This window comes from Kogia breviceps, chromosome X (genome assembly GCF_026419965.1).
Source record: "Kogia breviceps isolate mKogBre1 chromosome X, mKogBre1 haplotype 1, whole genome shotgun sequence".
NCBI classification, from domain to species: Eukaryota; Metazoa; Chordata; class Mammalia; order Artiodactyla; family Physeteridae; genus Kogia; species Kogia breviceps.
Genome location: NC_081330.1, coordinates 96,396,238 through 96,416,758, shown reverse-complemented (window position 1 = coordinate 96,416,758; position 20,521 = coordinate 96,396,238). Strand labels below are relative to the sequence as shown.

General features: G+C 43.0%; 1 protein-coding gene across 4 annotated transcripts in view; it reads right to left on the bottom strand.

Annotated features, from left to right (window-relative positions):
- Positions 1 to 1,706: 1,706 nt before the first annotated feature.
- NDP (norrin cystine knot growth factor NDP) overlaps positions 1,707 to 20,521 on the bottom strand; it is a 277,419-nt gene continuing 258,604 nt past the window's right edge. For all 4 annotated transcript variants that reach the window (XM_067023733.1, XM_067023734.1, XM_067023735.1 and 1 more), the window contains 2 exons: positions 12,960 to 13,340; positions 1,707 to 2,114 (listed from right to left, as the gene is read on the bottom strand). In XM_067023733.1, coding sequence (XP_066879834.1) covers positions 1,887 to 2,114; positions 12,960 to 13,133 — 402 coding nt within the window. In that variant the 5' untranslated portion in view covers positions 13,134 to 13,340 and the 3' untranslated portion in view covers positions 1,707 to 1,886. The remainder of the gene's footprint in view (positions 2,115 to 12,959; positions 13,341 to 20,521) is intronic.

Sequence of the window (20,521 nt, the reverse complement as noted above, 5' to 3'; positions counted from 1 at the left end):
GAAAGGATAGCTATAAATGTGACCAGCAGTTAATACTTTCATTATTGGTTAAGAACTATAACCATTTAACTTTAGGTATTAAATTGAATTCTTTTTTTATGGCAAAATTTCTCTTCATGTAATGGTCCAAATTACCATTTCACATTTGCCTTCAGAATGGGGAGAGCTTCCAATTTAGTGGACTGGCTGGCTCTGTCACTATGAAGGTTAAGATCAAGGTCAAGGTTTAATAGTATTAGTTTCATTGTGTTCCAAAGCCACAAATATAAATTTAACCCCAGAGATGATGGTGTGTGAATTAATTTCCCACAGGTTGGCTGTACTAAAAGTGGGGTTCACCATCACCTCTGGTGAACCAAGACAGCATGGTGTCAAGGTTGCCTTGGAAACTGAGTTGCCAGTTTGGGTTAGTGTTGAGATGCCTGCAGTGGATATAGCACTATGCTAGCACCATGAGTATTCTTGTAAATGCTCATGCATACCATTGGCCCTGGATCACCGGACGGTCAATGACACAGAAACCCTTGTTTGTGAACTATTTGTTTTCCTTCTGGTTCTTCAGACTTCATTTATGGATACTTATTTTCTTCTGAGAATAGTGGCTAAGGGAGCCAGAATGCATCAGATTTTGTGCTCATTCAGTAAGCAAAATTCTGAGACTAAAGGCCACATTTCATAAGCCCCCCCCATCCCACCCTAGTACATTGATTTCAAAAAAATGCCTCCACCATGCATTCTGAAACCCAATCTCCTATTTCTGGATCCCCCCACCACACACACACCATAGGGGATGCGCTCTAGTGGGATGTTGAGTAGGAAAAAACAATCCTTACACCGTCAAAATTTTGAAGATACTCTCTTTTTATTTCAAAACATGGGAATAACTCAAATTTTGAGCCTCAAGGACCAAAATATATTTGAACCAAATGTTCAGAAAACGAGCCAGGCCACCATTTTCGGCAGCAAGCTTCCCGTGGACACTTGGATATTAGAGAATGGTGCCCACGACATGGCTAAAGCTATAGCACACCCACAAATAGATTCGTACTTGGTTGTCTAATTTGCATGCATGAGTATAGAGCATTCTCCATGCCACTAGTACATATATGCCATTTTCAAAGTCGGTGCAGGATCCGTATTTGTGAAGGTCTTTAAAAGTCTGCTCTCTTACAACATGTTAACATAATTTATCTGAGAGAGCCTCAAGATGACAATTCTTTAAGCCACTTTTACTTCCCCAAAGTCATTTCTGAATAATAATGATGGCTATCAGGAGTTCCAGCATCACAGAGGAGAATCTGTTTGTTAGTGATTTTAATGTCAGTTAGCTGGCTGTGAATGAACCTGGCTAAACATATGCACATGCTTGGTGCCTGGAATTTGAAATTGGTAACCTTTAGCAACAATGGCAACCTTAGACCAAATGACAAGATAAAAAAAAAGAAAAAAAGAAAAAAAAAGCCAGAGGATGTCCCAGAAAGAATTGGGCTTTCCTGCTTTCCAAAGCAAATGCTTCCCTAATCTGCACCAAACAGTGACAGCCTGACCCACTCTTGCATGGGGGCCTAATTTTCCCACTAATGCTGAATTGTTGGAAACCCAAACAGCATTCAGCGCCAAGGGGGAAATTGCCTGAATCTGAAAAGGAACCAAAAGAAATTGTACCAGGGAAAGGAGATGGGAATGGAAAACAAGTTCCCAGAGTATCTCTGTCAACAAGCATGTAGAGTCTTTATTACTAGAATACGCAGAATCCCGTGGGAATTGCTACATATTTTTTTTTTTTTTTGCCTTAACTCTTCCCTTGCCAGTCCTTCCCTGGCTGGTTGAACTGCTTCAGCGAGGGGGAGGGACTGTCCCATCCAGAAGCCACTCAACAGCAGGCCTCAGGAGCTGCACTCCTCGCAGTGACAGGAGAGGATGTACCGGTAGGTGGCCGTGAGTCGCATGCCCCCAGAGCAGCGCAGCCGCAGTGCCTTCAGCTTAGACGTCTGGGGCCGGCAGCAGTGACAGGAGGAGCGGAAGGGCTGCTTGAGGACAGTGCTGAAGGAGACCAAGGGCTCGGAGCGTGACGCCTGGCTGCAGTGCCCCTCGCACCGGGCCAGGAGTACCATCTGGGGAGAGAAAAGAAGTGGTTACCCCCCACTGGGGAAGCCAAAACTTTAGCCAGGTCCCATAGCATCCTTTTTTTTTTTTTTTTTTTTTGTGGTACGTGGGCCTCTCACTGTTGTGGCCTCTCCCGTTGCGGACGGAGCATAGGCTCCGGACGCGCAGGCTCAGCGGCCACGGCCCACGGGCCCAGCCGCTCCGCGGCACGTGGGATCTTCCCGGACCGGGGCACGAACCCGCGTCCCTTGCATCGGCAGGCGGACTCTCAACCACTGCGCCACCAGGGAAGCCCTAAGTACATTAATTTTAAAATGATGCTCATCTTTTTTTTTTTATCTGGTGGTAAAATACTAGTGCAAATTTTTATCAAGATAAAGTTTACCACAGATATAAATGAATTTTTCCAGTTGAAAATGGCCCTTCAGCTGCCATTAAATGAAATTTCCCAACTTAAGTGAAAAAGAATTGGTAGCTGTCATTATAAGCAAAAATATAAAGTACTATAGCATCACCTACATTGCTGCAAATTCTCTTTTAAAATGTCAACACCCAGGCCCCATCTTGGACCAAGTGTATTAAAATCCTTTGGAGTTGAGCCCAGGCTTTCATGGTTTTCCAAGCTCTTTAGGTTATTCCAAAGTGTGCTGAGGGTTTAGAACCACTGGACACGGCCCACCACCACAATGTGCAAATAAAAACCAAAGAACAAAAGAAACTTCTACTGACAGGTGGTAGTCTACCATTGGACCCATGCCAATTCTGTTAGTCTGAAAATGTAGAAAGTCATTCCAAATTGCCATCAGGGGGTAAATAAAGAATGACTATAGAGAAAAGGAATTTGCTATGTGCAGAGAATTACTAAAGAAAAGGAATATGGTTTCTGAAGAAGAAAAAGAGGATAACTAAGTGATACTTAGGAAGAAATATTCTGGGCACCACAACTTGAAACAAGAGAGTGAAATAGAAAAAGGGTATGTTTTGGGACCTGGAATCACACTTCTGGGTTTATACACTGAAGGATCCTGAGATTTGTGGAATTGAATTTTCAGTCATTTAGGGCAAATACTAGGATGCATTCTTTCTGACCATCTCCATTCCCAAATGTAGGTTAGGATGATACTAAAGCTTGGGTTGAAGTAGCAGAGGTTGCATGTTCTTTATAGTGGCTCTTAATGTGGCTTTAGTAAACAGATCCTTTAAGAATCTGGTGCGAACTACCAAAGTTATCCCCCCAAACAATGGACATAAGCACACACTTTATATTTTGCATATAGATTAAAGGGATGGAGCAGAGGCTCATTTATGCATCCCATACGTAAATGGTATCCTTTGAGTGGCAGTCATGGGGGTGTAGGGTGGGCAGCTTGATTCATTAAGCTATACAACCCTATGCATTGAGGCACAGAAGGTGGGGGAAACCTGAGGTTATTGGTGTATGTTTATGTGGGAGGGTCTTGCTTGGTGAACTTCATATTAAGTGATAGAGAAAAAGTTGCCCTATAATTCCAGAACCCACAACAAGAACATAAAAAGTAGAACTACTCAAATAAAAGATTAAAAGATACATAAATATGCATGAAACTGTTTGACATTTACCTCATGGTATTTTAGGAATTAGCAAGTATTATTGAAACTCACCAGCTATTAAGTCTGATATCATCCTATAGGACAGAATTTAATGCCCAAGAATTAAAAGAAGGAAATGGCCTGCCCACCTTTCCAAAAGGAAGAGAAGATGACTTCTGGTAATTATAGATCCTTAAAATCATTATCTGAAAAGATGCTGGGATGAATCCAACAATCTCTTAACAACCAACAAGACAATATGAGATATTAGGAAATGACTAGCAGGGCTTGGTGAAGAATAAGTTGGACTAGACCTCCTGATTTATTTTCTCTGCGAGACCACAGAGGCAGGGAGAAAATGGCAGCTGTAAGTCATTTTGATTTTACTAAAGCTTCAATTCTATCCTGCCTGACCTTCACATTGATACAGAAAACAGACATGATCTGAAATGGGTTTTGAGAGATTATGCCATAGGCCTGTATTACACAGGCCAGTTCTTGGTGCCCACCCCATCCCTCTAATGAGAGAGAGAGTTCGAGGTCTTCCCAGTCCCTTCTCACCCTTGCTAGTATGTGGGAATAGTTCTTTGACATCTCACTTTGGAGTGATGTGAAATTTGCTCATCTCTAATGTGGATTATCTATTAGGCAGATTAAGCAGTTCTTCAAAGAATCACCTCCCCAAATGGAGTCTTTAGAGATTCAGTTTCAGTCTGGATGGGTATAGCTAACCTGTGCCAACAGACTTCATTCAGAAGGGCAGAGACATGGCAGTGCATGATACCCAAATGATACACGTACAGGTGAACCAAAGGCTGACCTTGAGTGACCAGGCAACTAGCACTGTCCATAATATGACCAAGTCAGCAATCTAGGGCCATTTGTAGAACTAACCTAATAGTGATTTCACTAAAAGTCTTCAAGGTCTCAAGCTCTGCCTTCAGCTCATCCTGAAGGACAAGAACTCCAGCACTGAAGACTCTGGGGCCACTTCCAATGGGTCCCTCTTCCTCAGGAGCTGGACTTTCTGGGCGAGGAGAATGCAGACATGTACAATAAACACCTTCAGTGGCTGCCATCTGCCTCCAGAATAAAATCCAAAATCCTGAACAGGCATTAAGGCCCTCCATGACCTGGATTTCACATATCTTTCCAATCTCACTAACAGCTGTTCTCATTCTCATCACCCACTCTCTATTTGGATCAAGCTTAATTACTTAGGAGTCCATGGAACTGCCCTGAATTTCCCTGCCTCTTGCCTTTGCCTTTCCTCTCTCAGGAATGTCCTTTTCTCCTGGCTGTACTTAATGAAATACCAACTATCCTCCATTGCCAAATTCAAATGCCCTCTCCTCCAAGAAGACACCATGAAATGATTATCTGGCCCTTGACGTTCTCAACATATGTGCAAATCCCCTCTCTGGGAGATTCTCAGTACAGTTGACCCTTGAATAACATGGGGAGTCAAGGGCACCAACCTTCCGTGTATTCCAAAAACTGCATATAATTTACACTTGCCCGTCCCTATCTGCGGTTCCACATCCGAGGATTCAACCAGCCACACATCGTGTACTGTGGTAATATTTCCTATTGAAAAAAAAATCCGCATGTAAGTGGACCCATGCAGTTCAAAGCCATGTTGTTCAAAGTTCAACAGTATATAGATTCCATCTCTATCTAGCCCTGTTTTGTGTGTGTGTGTTGCAGGAGTCAAGCAGGGAGTTTGGAAGATAAAGATCCATGAATGAGTGTCGTTAGGAATGGTAGTTATAAATACCTGCTTCCCAGATTCACTCTTTTTTAAAAAAATGTATCCATACATATATATGAATCATTTTTTAAAATTAATTAATTTATTTATTTTTGGCTGTGTTGGGTCTTTTTTGCTGCACGTGGGCTTTCTCTAGTTGCAGTGAGTGGGGGCTACTCTTCATTGCGGTGCATGGGCTTCTCATTGCGGTGGCTTCTCTTGTTGCGGAGCATGGGCTCTAGGCACGCGGGCTCAGTAGTTGTGGCTCGTGGGCTCTGGAGCGCAGGCTCAGTAGTTGTGGCACAGGGCTTAAGTTGCTCCACGGCATGTGGGATCTTCCCGGAGCAGGGCTCGAACCAGTGTCCCCTGCATTGGCAAGTGGACTCCCAACCACTGCGCCACCAGGGAAGTCCCCAGATTCACTCTTGATATTCACATTTTCGTATTGGCCATGCCTCACCTGTATTACGGATTTAATGAACAACTTCTGACCTCTTCCAGACCAGAGCTTCTCAAACTGTAATGTGCATGTAAATCAGCTGAGGATCTTGTTAAAATGCAGATTGTGCTTGACTAGTTCTAGATTCTGCGCTTCTTGTAAGATTCTGGTTGATGGTACTGCTGTGCTAACATCCACACTTTGAGCAGCAAGGCTCTGGACCTGTTAAAGTTTGAGAGGCTGCATTCTAGATCCATCACTAGATAGTGATCATTTCGCTAATAATAATGATGGCAGCTAACATTTACTGAGTGCTTACAACATTTAATCTCACTTAATTCTCATAACAATCCTATGTGAAAGGTACTATTAGTATCTGTACTGTTATTACAGATGAGGAAACTGAGGCTTTAGAGAATTTGAGTAAATTGCCCAAACTCACATATCTGGTAAAAACGCAACGCTGAAATCAAACCCAGGTCTGTCTAAAACCAAACCCCTGGTCTAAACCACTATAATATCCTGCTTCCTGATATTAAGATGCTTTCCTGAGGCATGTGCCAACTCACACCCTACTCTAATCTTCTTTGACCTGCCCCTGGGAGTTGTAACCATATCATAACCACACGAGTCTGACCTTTTTCTTATGGGCTTCTTGGGACACATCACCACCACCTCCAAACTTAAGCAGAGCTGAATCTTCTAAGAACCATGGCAGTCCTAAATAATATCTCCTCCACTGTCAAGACCCTTGCCCGCTGCTCCATTCTCCAGGGATCTGAGGACTCCCAGGGACTCCCAGCAGTTCATTGGATGATACCATCTACTCTCTAGCTCCTTAACCAATTCATCCTTCAGTTCAATAAAACTTTGACACCTTCAGACATCTGTTCACCTGCCAAAACACATTGGCCCCCAGTTTATGGTCAATGCACATTCGTCATACGTGGGTGACTTGGCTGTCTTTTATTAACTGCTCTGCATTTTGCCCTGCGCTTAACTGCCCTTAATGAAGAGCATACACACTACTCCACTGTCAAATCAAGCAATGAATTTTTTTGGACAAAGAACCCACATGGAGTTGCACCACTAGAAGAGTGTGTTCTCAATAGGTGGTTATTGCACATACAAACTTCTATTGACTTTTCACGGCTCAGGTGTGTGACAGATACATGTTATCTGCTTTTGGTCCAGTTTAATTTTTGCTATCTTATGTTCCCCCCCAACAACTGGCTTGATGCTAGGAAGATAGGCAACTTCTCCAGCAGCCCCTTTGTATCCCCCTGACCTTGGAGTCACTTGGCTCCAGCTGGATGTGATACCTAGTTCCTTCTAACACGAACAGAGCTGCTGGGTTCAGGGTATTTGCTCAAGGATAGACTCTTTCGCTTTCAATCTGATTTCCATGTGCTGAGGCTACGAGTAATGGAAGGTCCTTGGGTAATAATTAAGGAATAGCAATGATGATGATATGTAACATGTATTGAACGTTTACTAGGCTCCAGGCACTGTGCCAAGCCCTTCACAGGCAAGTTAATACTTAACAACTGTTTCAAAAGGTAAACTTTCCCCACTCTACAAATTAAGAAATTCAACGGCAGAGGATAAATTACTGGCCTGAAGTCACATAGCTGTACAATGGAGGGCCAGGATTCTGAACCGAGACAGCCAGATTCCTGAGCTCTCTCTCCTAACCACGGTGCTATACTATTAGGCCACGAGAGTCAGCCTTTCAAGCCTTCGAGTTTCATAAGATGCTAAAGTTGGTCAAGGGCAAGTTCAGGCTACACTGTGAGGGGTGTAGCCAGCTGTGATTCCTGGGTCCAGACCAAGGACTGCACCCGGGGACCTCAGGCTGCTGCTCTGTCTGGTGACCTACCACAGTTCTTAGACAGATCTTCTGCTGCAATACACAAACTGTCTTCTGAGTGAGAGAAAATCCAAACACAGATGATTTTCATCACCCCTTATTGAAAGACTCGCCATCTCCAAAGCCACTTTCCTTTCCTGTCACGTGGGGCCCCTATGAATTCCTGGCTCAGGCCATGATCTCCATCGATATCAGAATAAAGACCCACCTGTCCCATCCTAGAATAGAGTTTTGGCTATTTTACCTCAATCGAGTGAGAAACATATTTTGCCTTTTTCTCAACTGTGAATACTATGTATCCCTCATTCCATGGCACCCCTTGAAGCACCCCCCCTTTCTCCTCAGGAACACGATTCACCTCTGCTTCTCCCATTCCTCACTTCACCAGCACCCTCAATAAATGACTGTTCAACTCATCTCCAGAGAGCCAGGTCAACCTCCAGCTAGAATCCGGTCCCTTCACTCTGGTTACAACTCAAAGTGACCTGAAGAGACCTTTGCACACAGAATGCTTCCCTTCCCTCTCTCCTCCATTTACTTGTAAGCACTATGAGGGCAAAAACGTAGTCTGTGTTTTCTTCTACTTTTGTGCCTCAACTGCCCACCACAGTACACGTTCGTTCCTTTTTTAAAACATATCAAGTCATATCTGCCCACTAGTCAACTGTGTTATAAGCTCAATACGCCTGACTCCCCTCGTTTCTCCTACCATGCTGTGAGCTTCGGGGGCATGGCTTGAGGAGATGGCTTGAGGATCCTAAGCAGCCCCTCTCAACCCTGAGGTTCAGCCCTGCGCATGACAGGTCCCCTTTCCTCAGGGAATTTCCCCAGGCTTTGTGCCCTGAACTCTCTTCCTCCTTCTCCTTTGGGGCCAGCCCCCTAGCTGCTCCTGTGGCCCTTCAGGGTTCAGACAACCGAAGGCCTTGGCTCTTCGCTGTCCTGGCTCGGGGCCACCATCTCCTACTCCTCTCCCAGCTCAGACTTCACAGGCCTGCCCAGCTGGCTCACTTTCCCAGTCTCGGTTCCTGAAAACCCCTCCTTGGCCTGAATCCAGAACGCACCCCCTCCAATCCCCCTTTCCTCTGCTCATGTGGGAAGGGAGGTCAGACGGCAGGATCTGTTCCTCTCTGACTTTGATCCCCCCTTTTAGCACCAAGCACGGTGGGTTACATTTACTTTGCCCTTCTGTGTGCTCCCCCAGCCCTGCCAGGTTTCTGTGTTTAACAAGAACCTCAGTGAGGTTCATTTTCCTAATCCTTTAAGGCTATAGGAGATCCCAATAGTTATTGAGGTTTCAGTGGTTGACCAAAATAGAAAAGTGAGTCTAAACACCTGTCTACTTTATAACTTCATCATCAAGATCAGACTATCATCTATTAATGTCTATTATATGCCGAACACTAGGCTGGATGCGTTACAAATATTATCACCAATACCCATACCCACACTTTTAGGGAGACAGCATTAGCTCCATTTCACATGGGAAGAAACTGAGGCACTAAAGAATGACTTCACTTCCCCCTAAGTCACCCATTTGGCCAACTGTGGAGCTGGAATTTGAAACCAGGTCTGTCTCACTTCAAAGCCTGGGATCTCAGTTCCCTTGAAGATTCCCCAGATATCTCATTTCCACTAACCACTGACCCTTTGCTTGTTTGCGTTACCACCTTTACTAAAAAATTCAGTGAAGATTGTCAATGAAGCTGCCACTCCCAGAATCTTTTGTACCTGCTCCTAGGAGGTGTTACCACTGAAAGCCACCAGGCGCATGCTAATCTGTGGCCACATTGACCTCCTTCAGGGACCACTGTGGCCAGTCTTTTCTGCCTGACTCCATCTCAGCACTTTCCTGAATTGCTGGGAGATGGGCGACCGGTCCCCGGGTCTGGCCAGATGCAAGTTCAGATAGTCTCATGGAAGGCTCCCAGAAAAGCTTTCACTACTATTTTTATTTTTCTACAAAGATTGCTGAGTGTAAATCATGATTTTCAACAGACTGGAAGTTGAGCCTGGACTTCTAAATAGTGGCTCTCATTTGCAGCAACATGAATGGACCAAGAGATTATCATATTAAGTGATGTAAGTCAGAAAGAGAAAGACAAATATCATATGATATCACTTATATGTGGAATCTTAAATATGACAAATGAACACATCTACGAAAACAGAAACAGACTCAGATAAAAGAACAGACTTGTGGTAGCCAAGGGGGAGGGGGTTGGGGGAGGGAAGGATTGGGAGTTTGGGGTGAGCAGAGGCAAACCATTATATATAGAATGGATCAACAGCAAGGTCCTACTGTATAGCACAGGGAACTGTATTCAATATCCTGTGATACACCATAGTGGAAAAGAATACATACATATATATATATATATATATATATATATAAAACGGAGTCACTTTGCCATACAGAAGATATTAACACAACATTGTAAATCAATTATACTTCAATACAATTTTAAAAAATCATAATAAAAAATAAATGATGACTCCTACATTCTATTTGCATTCCTCCCATAGGAAGAGCCAAGTGAAAGATGAATGAATTGAATGAACTGAATGAAAGATGAATTGAAAGATGCATGCTCTGAGGCAGACATTTGCCACTCCTGGGCTAAATGACATCAAACAATCCACTTAATTCTTGTTTCAGGTTTCAGTTCTCCTTACCAATAAAACGGGAATGATAACGCTTTCCATCACAGGTTTGTCCGCAACGATTAGATCATATAGTATGAGGTGCCTGACACCTATTAGGTGTTCAAGCAGATGCTCTCCCTTCCCTGAGCCTGGGTCACATTCTCCCCTTTATCTGTCTTCCCGAGACCAGACACTGGATAAATGGGAGTCGGGAAGCATTAACAACTGACAGGCAAACAGTAGTAAATAATGGGCTTTGGACCTCACGTTGAGGGGAGAATTTTTGCGGAGAGGAAAAATCTACCCTAGTCTCCTCTTTGCAAAAACCCCCATTGGTTGTTTTTGAGACACAGGCTACATGTTTTATATCCCAAGTCTGTAAAGATGAACAATTTTTCTAAGTGAAACCCATTAGAGAGAAAACCAGCCTGAGTCTGTGAGAATTAAGAATTATAGAATATCTCAAAATGAAAAACAGTTTTTGTTCCCAGATACATAGAGAAAATTTAATCCAGAAAAGGTCTGGGTAGTTGAGATTCTGCCAGGCATATTTTATGGCCAAGGAAGAAAGGTTTATAATTGCAAGCACCATTTACATAAAACTATTGCTATATTTGGGATAGTTTGGGATGTTTGAAAACAGATTGTTCCCATGAAATTACAAACATTTCTCTACAATCACAATTTTGCTCTATTTATCATGGTATTCTGGAAGAAACAGAGGTGAACAAAGGTAAACTAAAGCCTGTTTGTAGGACTCATGCTCAAGCACTGTGAGTTTGTTGGGTTTGAGTTAAGGCTCTATCTTCTTTGACCTTTCCTTAACTAACGTGATAATTGCTAAGGCGCTCCTCCATCGTTTCATCAAATCTTTCCAGATTGTTCTCTAGTTTTCAGAGATGCTCCAATTTTCCTGTTTGAAGCTATCATCACATGAACACTTTCTCTGAAATAATTTTATTTCCTTTCTTTTTAAAACATTTTATTCATTTTTGGCCAGGCTGCGTGGCGTGTGGGGTATTAGTTCCCCAGCCAGGGATCAAACCCGTGCCCCCTGCACTCGAAGTGAAGTGCGGAGTCTTTTTTTCTTTTTTTTTGAAGTGAGGAGTCTTAACCACTGGGCCGCCAGGGAAGTCCCTGAAATAATTTTATTTCCTTTCTTTCTTTAAAGAATCATGATTATGGAGGACAACTCAGCAGAGGGAGAGATCATCTGTGGAATAAGAAACACTAAATATGAGTGCTCTCTATAGGGGGAGTGGAGGAGAAACTAATAATTGCTCTAGTCAACCTTACCTCAGGCCTACAGTTTCTGAGCAATCAGTTGGAAAAACATGTCCTATCTTTTTCTCAATTTGTTTTATATTTTTTCCTAAGAAGGGATTGCAGGCTTGCAAAAATTTATCTGTTTACTCTTTTTTTTTCTTTTTTTTTTTTTTTTTTGGTTTGACGAGTACAAATAAGAGCCAGGAAGTTTGGGTTAAAGTGAGTTAACCCAAATTCTGATCTCCCTAAACTAAAACAAGCCATCATCATTGAGCTATAATCAGAGAAGTTATGGAAATTTTAAAGGCAGACAGAAGTCGTAATGTTTTTAAACGGAGGGTAGAGCCATTAACTTATATGGTCTCAAGTTTAGTGGTTGATATTACCAAAACTTCTTAACTTTACTGGTAATTAAAAAAAAATACCTGCCATATGAGAATATTTAAGTGGTTTTAGTCTCAGGACTGGAAGTGAAAATCTCTGGGGTTGGACTAAACAAATTCTTATTTACCAAATGTGGGGGCAAATTTCATCCGTGTGACTGAGGGCAGTGAGAGTCGTGAGCAGTCTGCTTCTGAGTCCATTTTTCCCTACTATGTGCCTCCCTCCTCGGTGGTCCAGGTGGCGGGCCACTCTTGGTGGCCTTTGAAGTATAGTATTCCTTCATACACCCCGTCTCAACACTGAGACATCACTTTGGCCTGTGCCAAAAGGCACACACACACAACCTACTCCAAACAAGAATAACGTGGATGTCAAGGTAAAAATGATAACTCATCAAAATGCCATTTCTGTTTTGAAACCATTTTAACATAAACATGGCAGGTAGAGAAAGGCATGGACCAGGAAACACTTTGAAGAGCCCACCACCCCCCCGCAAGAAGTACGTTTTACTGCTCAATCATATTTCTTGTATTCCCTTCCTCTTTATTGCTGGTGGAGATAGAAAGAGTTACGATAACCTGTAGACGCCATTTTCTTTCTTGCAAAAGGACACCATTTCTCATCATTTTCACGGCCAGGGACGAAACGCCCCCCTCCAACCTTGTGCCTAGCAACAATTTTATTGTGAGAAACTTCCAGCCTTTCCTATTGACTTTGAGCAGCCTGAAAGGAGAGAAGCTGGCTGGGTGTGTACATGGTCAATTAGGCAGCTTTACTGACAAAAGTTCAAACCACGGTGGGAAACCCTAAAAGGATGATTCTCTGGCAAGCCCTGTGGGGCAGCCCTATAGTTCTCTGTCCCTTGTCAAAGGAATAGGGCTTCTCTCCCGTTTCTGGGAGTAACGCTACTGTCACAGAGATCTCGAGCTTACCTTGGAGCTACACTTGTACAACGGGTGACTGATAGAATCGACATAGTGGTGCCTCATGCAGCGTCGAGGATCGGAGTCCATCATGAATGAGCTGTCTGTTTTGCTGTCTGTATCTCCCATCAGCGCCAGCAGGGAGAGCATAGAAAAGGATGCAGCTAGTACATGATTTCTCATTGTTGTAAGGGAAGACTTCTCAAGAGGGACAGCAGAGGGAGGCAAAGGACTGACAACTGGAAATGCCTTCACCTCCTAGGCTCCAGTCCCTTTCAAGGAAAGGGCAGGATCTGGTTGGAGCTTCCTGGTTGTCATTGTCCTTTGTATGCCGGAGTTTCGTCTTACTGTTTGCACTCGCAATCCATCATCACTGTATCTGATGCACAGCTGCAATGAAAACAGAAATTATTTTCCCCAGAAACGTTTACCCAGAAAAACTAATGGAACCCTGGAGGTATTGAGTAGAATTTTTCCATGTCATTTTGAGTGGAGAATATTGGTTTCTAGAGTGTCAATAGCATAAGCTATCCTCCATTTCACACCCCTCCCCCATAGCTTATGGTACATCTTTATCATCATTTGGAGGTGTACACAGTGGTTTGATGGAAGCACTTGTTGACTTTAATTGCTGGAGGATAGTTCGATCCCATAGTCAAGTGGTTCTGGCCAGAGCGTAACTCGATTGGGTGCTTTCATCCTTATCCCTGGCTGGTGGGGACGAGAGGGTCTATTCAGTTTCTCAGTAAGCTTTGATGTCAATGTCAGCTTACAGGGCTAGAGAGAAGGCAGGTCAGCACTAACAAGCACACGCCCCGTCCCACAGGAAGGAAGTACGTTTTCCATGTCCAAGTCCAACCCACCCATCCACCTAGTTTTCCACTTCTATGCTCTGGGCTCATCCTGTTTTTGTGTGAAGCCCCGTGCCACCCAGCACCAATGATAAGCTGCATCGGAAATACACATTATGCTAACTGGCCTCCAGTGCGGTTAAGGCAACACATGTGTATTTGCCAACAGACTCACGCATTTCTGAAGAGCCTTTGTAGCCCAGGCACGCGTATAATTTGAAAAAGTAAGTGGCTGCTGGAGCAGAGACTTATCATTAAAGTGGGATCATGCCATATCTGAAATTTGCCTTGTTCTTTTAAGCATATACCTCTTGGACAAAGGACTTGGGTCCAGAATCTCCTCAAATCACCTCACTAACCCCACCCCCCAAGGCATGGCCAACACTATCAAACCAGCAAACAGAGAGCATCAAAAATATTTTCAAACATTTAGGAAAATTGGGGGACTTGACGTTACATCTAAAGCAAAAGGAACACGATAATTAAACCTTCAGAAAAACTTTCAAAGCTATTTCAGGTAAAAGTTTGATAATTTTGCTTCATAGTACAACCTTTTTTTAAGCTTGCTACGCATGGACTGTCTGAATAAACAGAGCAAAGCACCAATAAGATGAAGAAGTTCAAGTCCATATAAGTTAATTAGTTTTGCTCTAATATGGTGGCCCCAGGTCCCCTTAACCTCAGTTTAGCTGTCTTGCAAGTGTGGGGCAGGGGACCCCAGGAGGAAAAGGGTGTGTGACACAGGGCTGTTTCAGAGTGGAGCATCCCTGGCAATGGCAAAACTTCAGCAGGTGTGTTTCAGGGAAGCCCTGTAAATTGCAGGAAGTGCAGGGAACAGTAATGAGGGGACCCACCTGGACTCTAGCACTTCCATTAATTAGCTGGGGGACCTTGTACAGGTCATTTAAGCTGTTCCAGCCCCAGTTTCCTCATTTGTAGAATAGGGGAGAGGGAAAAGTGGCGTCTGCAACCCTCTCTTGCTCTAAAATGCCAACATTTTAGACACTTATGGATTCAGTTACTGCCATGTCCATATGCAGAAGATAATCCTAAAGCTGAGGGTACCATATTTTCATGCAACTTTGCACCACTTTCCTTTATGTGCATGCTAATGGCAATATTTCATTAAAATTGATCAAACCTGAGCCTAAAGTTCCAAATCAGCAAAGGATGCAGAAGAGCATTTTTGTTTTCATTTCAGCTGCATATTCTAGGTTTTCCCCTACACATTACATTGAAACTCAGCAAGACTTCAGCTCAAAGAGCCAGAGCTTTCTTGGGTTCCATGTTCAGAGGCGGCAGTATTGCTGACCATTTCCTGAGTTTCAATATGACTGTATTTTCCCAAATGGTTAACTGTCTCTTTGAAGCCTTAATTAGTCTCTGAAAGAGAATTTATTATATTTCTCCTTTCGCCATTCCAGTTCACAGATATTTCCCCCAGGAGTCAATGGCAAGAGGATGAAGGGGAAAAGCAGATATTCCAGTCCTGACCTTCCCTCTCCACTGCCAGCAACTTCTTTTTGGAGCCATGGCCAGAAGGTATGGTTAAATGAGCAAAGCAAATGAAAGGAAAGCATTCATAGCATGATGGTAAAAACAAGCAATGACATTGACAACAAAACCCTATATACGTGTATGTATGGTTGTACGTGTTGGCATTTGAATTTATTCCACGGAAAAGGAAATATAATTGGCCCTTAAATGTAGAAGATGGGCACCCTCACTCATCTAAGAGAAATGAAAATTAAAGTACTTTGAGACACTTTGTTCAACCAGTCAGAAGTCTGATCATGCACCCTGTTGGCAAGGCTGTAGGAAAACAGGCCTGTTTTGGAGAAAGTACAGTAAAAATTGGTACAAATTCTGTAGAAGCCAATTTGGCAATATCTATTAACATTGAAAATCTGTATAATTTAGACCCAGCAATTTCACTCTGGAGAACTATCTTACATGTGAGATCACACAAGCATATGGTTATTCACTACAGCATTGGTTGTCATGGCATAAAATTGGAAACAGCACAAAATTTCCATTAGTAGAGGACTGGTTAAATATTTTACACAACTTTCATACAGTCGAATACTATGCAACGCTATAAGGAAGAATGCAGAAGCTTTACTGATTTGTGTTAAAACAAGGAGGGATAAGAATATATATTTGTGTTAATTTGTATTTACATAGAGAAGCTCTGGAAGGATACTCAAGAAACTGTACAGTTAGTTACCTGTGGGAGTTGGAGGACAGGCACGGGAGAAAGACTTTTCGCTGTATGACTTTTTAAAATTTGTAGATGTCTGAACTTGTGAATGTATTGCCTATCCAGAATTTCATTAAAAAATAACACTTTCTCTTTTCAAATCAAAGCTTGGCTTAAAAATAGTAATTAAGTTAATGGATGTTTAAAGTTTGTGCCAGTTTGAGTATTTTAATAGTATTAAACTTTTATTCCTTATAAATATGGGAAGACATGCTAGTCTCTTAGTCAAATATTCTTCCAGGTGGACCATTTTGTTCTTGTGCACTACTGCCACCTAGTAGCAACGTTCTGAATTGCAAGCACAGTTTAAAAACTTTTTTTTTCCTGAAAGGTGAATAAAATAATTTTGCAAGCAAATGTTATGACATTTATACTGATAAAGAGCTAGTTAATGTCACACAGAATGTAACTTTATTATCTAATTTTCCCTTTAAAGATGATAAGCTGAACCCAGAAGTAGTGATAAAGTATAAAAGAATGACAGAAGAAATATTGCTTCACCACTAATAAGAAATAGATTTTTCAGTTCAACACGCTCATAAAGCATGATACTTTTTGTTCAGTTGTTATATTAAACTCTGAAATGAGAATGCCAGCAACAGTGTAAATATACCACAGAACTCACAGAACCCTCAAAGCATAAAGGTATGATCCTTGCAACATAACACTGAGATTTTTGCCTTGTGTTCAAATTGAATGAACCAACACTGTTGTGTTGAAGAAGAAATGAACAGAATGCTCAAGAAAAGAGTGATGTTAATTAAGTCAAGTTGCCTTAACATTGTGTTGGTGGTCAGGTTGTGCAGAGTGCCCGGGGAAGCACTCACAAAGGGGAAAATCAAGAATGAAGGAAGTTTTCATCGCTCGAGATGCCAATTTTATGGCAGCCTAGGGGTATCTATGTCTGTCTTGTAGGAGCTTCTGTCATTTTTCTCAAAATTAAATTAATTCTAACTTGCTTTAATTTTGTGAAAGCCATGTAGCATAAAAATCAAATGCTGCCTATCAAGACTTAGAACCTCAGCCCAGCCAGTGATGGATTGAGTGAGAGACTCTCTTGTTGAACTCAGTAGACCTGGGCTGCTCCGTGCTCTGGGTACAGTCTCTGAGACATGGACTTGGCCGATGTACAGGGCCTACATTCTAATAGCTCCAATGTGGAGCCTCTGCTGGAGGAGAGGCATGTAGGCTGGCGTGCCCGACTTTGGAGCTACCCTCCAAACGATACCAGTGGAAAAGAACAACTGGTGCCCAGATTTCCCCACCTGTCATTCTCAGCGAAATAATATAGCAGAGCTTACAGCAGACCCAGCCTCCTGGGTGAGAGATGGTGTTGTATCTACAGATCAGCTCACTCTTGGGCTGACCTTCTGCCTGGCAAAGGGTAAAGTGCTGGTTTCACACAAGTTATTCCAGCAACTGGCTAAGACAAGTGGCATGTGCCAAGAGTGGCCTTATTCTCGCCCTCCTTGCCAGACAAGGGAGGGCTGCGCTCAGTATCCGTATTTCCCCTGGGGGCTGTTTTCAGTATAATACATGCAGGTATTACCTCCCGTGGCTTCTTTCTACAAATATATATTTAACACATATTCACTGAGCACCTACTATGTGTCTCCTTTTGCTCTAACAGATGAGACTCAAGGGTCAAGGGAAAAAATAGGTCCTATTCTAGTTCCCTTTTCCAGCTCACTGCATCCACAAGCAAACAGTCTTGGCCCACTGTTTTCCTGGGCAATTTTTTTAGACACGCTGATGAATTCATTTAACATCTAATTCATATGCAACATCCTTTGCTTCATTCTAAGAAGATCAAGTTAAGCAGATGAAATATAGTGACTTTGGAATGACATCAGTGTGCCAGACAGAATTATTTGATATTTACTATCATTTAAAACAATCATATCAGGCATGAGTAAGGTAAAGATGGCAGAACATAAAGCCTCTCGCAAAAGAATTGCAAAAAAAAAAAAAAAAAAAATCAGAGATTTAAATGTGGAAGAAAGCTTGCCACTAGATAACACTTCATACTGGGATTAGGAAAGCAAGAAACTCAAAGTCTCATCAGAGAGTGTGAAGTGCTAAGTAGCCCCTTCCCAGGAACTCAAAGAATTCCAATTGGAACTAGTCAACTAGATGCCTTGGAGAATAAGTCAGATGCCTCTTCTGAAGGCACTTAATTTATAAACTGTAAACAGCCTGTTGGATTTTATAAAGCATCCCATGTGCTCAATGAATGGTTTTTGATATTATTCCTATCTGGCAGCACATCAGTAGTGGCCAAGAAGCCAAGCCTGGGCTGCCCCAGAGGCAGCCGTCCTGACCACACACACTGCCAGCCCTCCAGCCTGCCAGCCCCTGGTATCTCCAAGGATGGGCAGCCACAAGGTCAGTGGGGAAGGAGCAGCTCCTGCCCTTGTCATCTCATGGTGTCTGTTCTACAATTAGAGGTGGCAGAGCATAGGAGGCAATGCCTGCCCCCATAGAGCCATCTTAGGAGAAAGAGGACATCCTTGGGATTAAACAACAGTTCTCCAGTCTGGGATGGTCTGTTTTCTCCCAGGCTGCATTACTAGGCAGGCATGGCCGAACTCAGTGGTGATGGTGATGGTGGAAGAAAAGAGAAGCAAAAGGGAAGGAGAAATAGAGCCCAGGGAAGAAGCAATAAATCACAAGCCTGGGGTAAAGAAGGGTGTGAAAAAGAAGGACTGGGAATAGCAGTAATTTCTGGCCAACTGTCAAGTGGCCGTATCTGTGTGTGTGTGTCCTTGGATTGAATAGTTTTACTGTCTGGGGCAAGACTGGTGTGGGAGGACTGGACCTAGAGACTGACTGAAACTTCAAATCCTGATTTTTCCAGGAAATCCAGAGAAACCTCTCATTGTGATCCAAACTCCCACTTCCTTACAGGTTTCACCTCTTCCTCCCCAACCCACTTCTAGCCTGTGTTCCATGTCCCGGTGTTTTGCATTCATTTGCCAGAAACATTGGATAACTATTCCACAACCTTCTGAAACCAGAAGAGCATTCTACTGCTGTCTGCTCTGGTGGAAGGAAGGCTGATCTGAGGAGCCGCAAGCTCTGAGCCCTCCCTTCCTGTCATTGGCTGTGTGATCTTGAGCAAGTCACTTGCCTTCTCTGGACTCAGTTGTCTCATTCACAAAACGTATGGATTGTTCGAGATGTTTCTATGGTTCTATCCATTTCCAACATTCTCTAACTCTACCCAAGCTTCTCAGAGTACTCGCCTGCTTTGGGGCTACATGTTCCCCCAAAGAAATATGACACAAAGAGTTCCTTGCTTACTTAAGAAGTTAATGATCACAGAAAAGTCCAAACAAGTTCTAATGTGGTGCCTGAGCCCCTTGATGAGGCTGTATTGGTGGCCCCAAATAAAAATCGCCCGTCATAACCAGTTGACTTGGTGTTTGAATGTACCAAATATGGTTTATAAATTAATAACATGCTGTTAATAATAGGAAGCAGTTAGCGAGGATACTTAACCAGTTCTTATTTCTCTTAAAGCTGTCTTAAAATGTTAGTGTTTCTTTCCAGCCTGCACCAAATGGGGAGAGGAGAAAGCGAATCGTAGTCAATCATGGTAGAATTAACCTTCTTTCAGTTGGTGATGATGAGGATATAGGCTGAGTTCAACCCTCTTGCACCTTTCCTATGAATGACCCTTATTCCTAACAGATGGAGCCACAGATCCTCCTGCCCTAGCGGGGCCATTTATGATGCTCTGGTTCAGGATAGAAGAGGAAGATTGGTTAGAAGAGTTTTCTTCTCTGAAGATGTGGTTGGTTAAGAGCAAGGCAGTCCGCTTAGTAAAGCATGTATGGAACCTTTGTTCTAGGGTACCTGAAGCTCTAGGCTGGGACTTGGGTCGAAAAGAGTTGCCCATTGGGTACGGGTCTTGTTTCCTGTGCTGGGCTTCTGCGGGCTTCTACCGTTTCTACGGAAAGACTCATTCTGAGTTCTTAACAATTGACAGAACTAACTTTTAGAGAACAAACCTTGCATAAATTGGAAATGACCAAGTCTGATTACCCCTGTGTCAAGAAGCAGGATACGGCTGAAGTCTTTTCCTCTGGGGGTTTTGATTATTTCTGTAAATCTACCACTCCACTAAAAGCTGTGACTGATATGGTGATGAGCTGTCAGAAGAGGCTTAGGGGTGGGCTTTCTGGGGTGCCAAAAATCAACAATAGCCCTAAACATGGAGTCCCCTTCCATCCTTTCATCAATAATAGGGAGAGAGAAAGCCACAAAAGAGGTAACAGAAGAGATGGAAGGATTATTTTTATGTTTCAAACCTGCCACTGCCCTTTCAATGATTTCAAATAGCAAAATTCCAGAAAGGGAAGGTTCCCTTCATTTCAGCCACTCCCTCCCAGGAAGGGGGTTTCACATGAGGAATGAGAAACACTCTCCCACTTACTTTGTGTAAGACCCTTTGGAAG